This window comes from Apteryx rowi, unplaced genomic scaffold (assembly GCF_003343035.1).
Source record: "Apteryx rowi isolate R43461 unplaced genomic scaffold, aptRow1 scaffold_825, whole genome shotgun sequence".
Lineage (NCBI taxonomy): Eukaryota > Metazoa > Chordata > Aves > Apterygiformes > Apterygidae > Apteryx > Apteryx rowi.
The window spans coordinates 37789-40241 of record NW_020451122.1 but is presented as its reverse complement, the minus strand read 5'-3'; the positions used below and the strand labels follow the sequence as shown (position 1 = coordinate 40241).

The window sequence follows — 2453 nt, the reverse complement described above, 5'->3', positions numbered from 1 at the left end:
GCCGCCGGCCGGGCCCGGGGGGGGGGACGGGCTCAGCGGGGGCGACGGCGCCCGAAACGCCCTCGCCGGGGTGACGGCGCCCGTCCCGGCACCCCGAGGTGACCCAGCACCCGTCCCGGTGCCCGAAACGCCCTCGCCGGGGTGACGGCGCCCGTCCCGGCACCCAAAACGCCCTCGCTGGGGTGCCAGCACCCGTCCCAGCACCCCGAGGTGTCCCAGCGCCCGTCCCAGCACCCGAAATGTCCTCGCTGGGGTGCCAGCACCCATCCCGGCACCCCGAAGTGACCCAGCGCTTGTCCTGGCACCTGAAACACCCTCACTAGGGTGATGGTGCCTGTCCCGGCACCCCAAARTGACCCAGCACCCATCCCACTGCCCGAAACACCCTTGCTGGGGCTCCAGGACCCATCCCAGCGCCCCAAGGTGTCCCAGCGCCCGTCCCAGTGCCCCCAGTCACCCTCACTGGGGCTCTGGCACCTGTCTCGGCGCCCCGAGGTGACCCAGTGCTCGTCCCGGTGCCCGAAACACCCTCACTGGGGTGCCAGCATCCGTCCCGGCACCCCAAGGTGTCCCAGTGCCCATCCCAGTGCCCCCAGTCACCCGCACTGGGGCTCTGGCACCCATCCCAGCACCCCAAATTGACCCAGCATCCTGAGGTGCCCCGGTGCTCGTCCCGGTGCCCAAAACACCCTCGCTGGGGCCCCAGCGCCCATCCCGGCCCCTCGAGGCGCCCCGGCACCCCGCGGGCGGCGAGCTCACCTCGTCTGTCCCTTGACCTCGGTGAGGTCGCCGACGCTGACGGTGACGAAGGTGCCGGTGTTGAGGTCCCAGGCGACCTTGAGGCTGGTGTGGTAGGTCTTTGGTCTGCGGGGAGGAGAGCGGTGAGCGGCGCGGCGGCGCGGCACGGCGCGGTGCGGCACGGCCCGGCCCCGCTCACCGGAGCCGCCCCTCCTCGTCGGGCGAGGGGAAGGCCAGCAGCAGCAGCCCAATGTTGATGATGACCTGGTTGGTCTCGGGGCAAACCTGCGGGAAGGAGCCGGGAATGAGAGCGGCTCCGAGCGGCAGCCGGCCGGCGGCTCCGAGCGGCGCCCATCCCGCCCCGGCGCCCACCTCGAGGATGACGATGTCGTAGTCGCTGAAGGAGCAGAACTGCCGGGACCAGGCGGCGTCGTTGCGGATCACCTCGTTGATGACGTACTCGAAATCCAGCGTCAGCTGCTCCACCGTCAGGTACTGGCCCTGCGGGAGCGGGCGGAGGTGGGAGGAGGCGGTGGCGGGACGCGGCGGCTTTCCCAGCCGGCTGCGATCCGCCGGGAGCCGGGACCCCCCCTCACCTGGGCGATCGCCTTCTCCTTCAACGGCTTCAGGTTGCGGCCTCGGAGGTCGGTGACGACGAAGGGCAGCGAGATTTTGTCGTCCTCGTACTCTGCAAGGGAAGAGGGTGAAAGGGAGCCGGGGCGGAGGCCGAGGGGAAGCGCCGGGATCGCCGGGCAAGGGAACACCTGCCCGGGGCCGGGACACACTCCGGGGYGGCCCCGCGAGCCGAAGGAGCTTCTCACCGTCCTCGGGCTCGGCGGGCTCGGCGGGCTCCAGCACGTAGCGCAGCTTGGTGTAGTTGACGTAACCCGGCTCGGCGCCGCACGGCAGCGACGCTTTRGGCGACAGCTCACCCTCGGGGGTCCCGTCACCCCGGGGCGACGCCAGTCCCGGCGGCAGGCGCCGGCGCCGGGCCTCCCACGACGCTCCGGAGGGGAGCGCCGATGACGGGGAGCCGCCAGGCCCGGCCTCGGGGCAGCAGCCGAACCCGCTCCCGCCACTCTCCTCCTCCTCATCCTCCTCCTCTTCCTCCTCCTCCGCCGGGGCCGAGCCTTTGGCCTCCTTGGCGCGGCGGAAGATGTCGGCCACGAACTCTTTAGCCTTGGCCACGGCCGGGGAGAGCTCGGCGGTGCGGCCGGAGCTGCCGTCATCGCCGCCCGGGGCCGGCCTGCCGGCGGGCGGATGCAGGGCTGCGCCGGAGCACGGAGCCGCACTGGAGCACGGAGCCGCACCGGGGCACGGAGCCGCACCGTGCCGGGACCGGCTCTCCCTTTCCGGGGGCTCGTCCCCAGTGGGCGGCCGCTCGGGGGGCCCCGGCGCGGCTCCGCAGCCCGCCCGGCGCCAGGACTGCGCCTGGCTTCTCCWGTCGTAGAGGATCTGGCAGCCGCCGCTGTCGCCTGCGGGAGGGAGCGGCGGGTCGGGGCGGCCGTGGGGCCCCTCCGGCCCCTTTCCCCGCCGTGGTGGCGGCAGCCTACCTGCGGCGTGCACGGAGACGGCGCAGGCCACGAGCGAGTAGCTGGTGTTGAGCAGCACGACCTGGTCCTTCTTGAGCTGGAAGGCCGGCTGGAAGGTGGGGAAGGGGTACACCACCTGGTACTTGGTGTGCAGCATGAAGCCGTGCCGCAGGCAGTGGGCGT

At 72.9% G+C, this 2453-nt stretch overlaps 2 protein-coding genes across 2 annotated transcripts in view; one reads left to right on the top strand and one right to left on the bottom strand.

Moving 5' to 3' along the window:
* LOC112977366 (MHC class II regulatory factor RFX1-like) overlaps positions 1-642 on the top strand; it is a 4628-nt gene extending 3986 nt beyond the window's left edge. Inside the window, exon 6 of the mRNA XM_026089658.1 lies at positions 630-642. Within this exon, the coding sequence (XP_025945443.1) occupies positions 630-642 (13 nt within the window). The remainder of the gene's footprint in view (positions 1-629) is intronic.
* Positions 643-665: 23 nt separating this feature from the next.
* Positions 666-2447, bottom strand: DCAF15 (DDB1 and CUL4 associated factor 15). Its single transcript, XM_026089660.1, has 6 exons — positions 2292-2447; positions 1560-2213; positions 1335-1426; positions 1111-1239; positions 938-1023; positions 666-864 (listed from the first exon to the last, which is right to left on the bottom strand). The coding sequence occupies exons 1-6, from the start codon at positions 2425-2427 to the stop codon at positions 756-758; spliced, it is 1206 nt and encodes a 401-aa protein (XP_025945445.1). The 5' UTR covers positions 2428-2447; the 3' UTR covers positions 666-755.
* Positions 2448-2453: the final 6 nt, after the last annotated feature.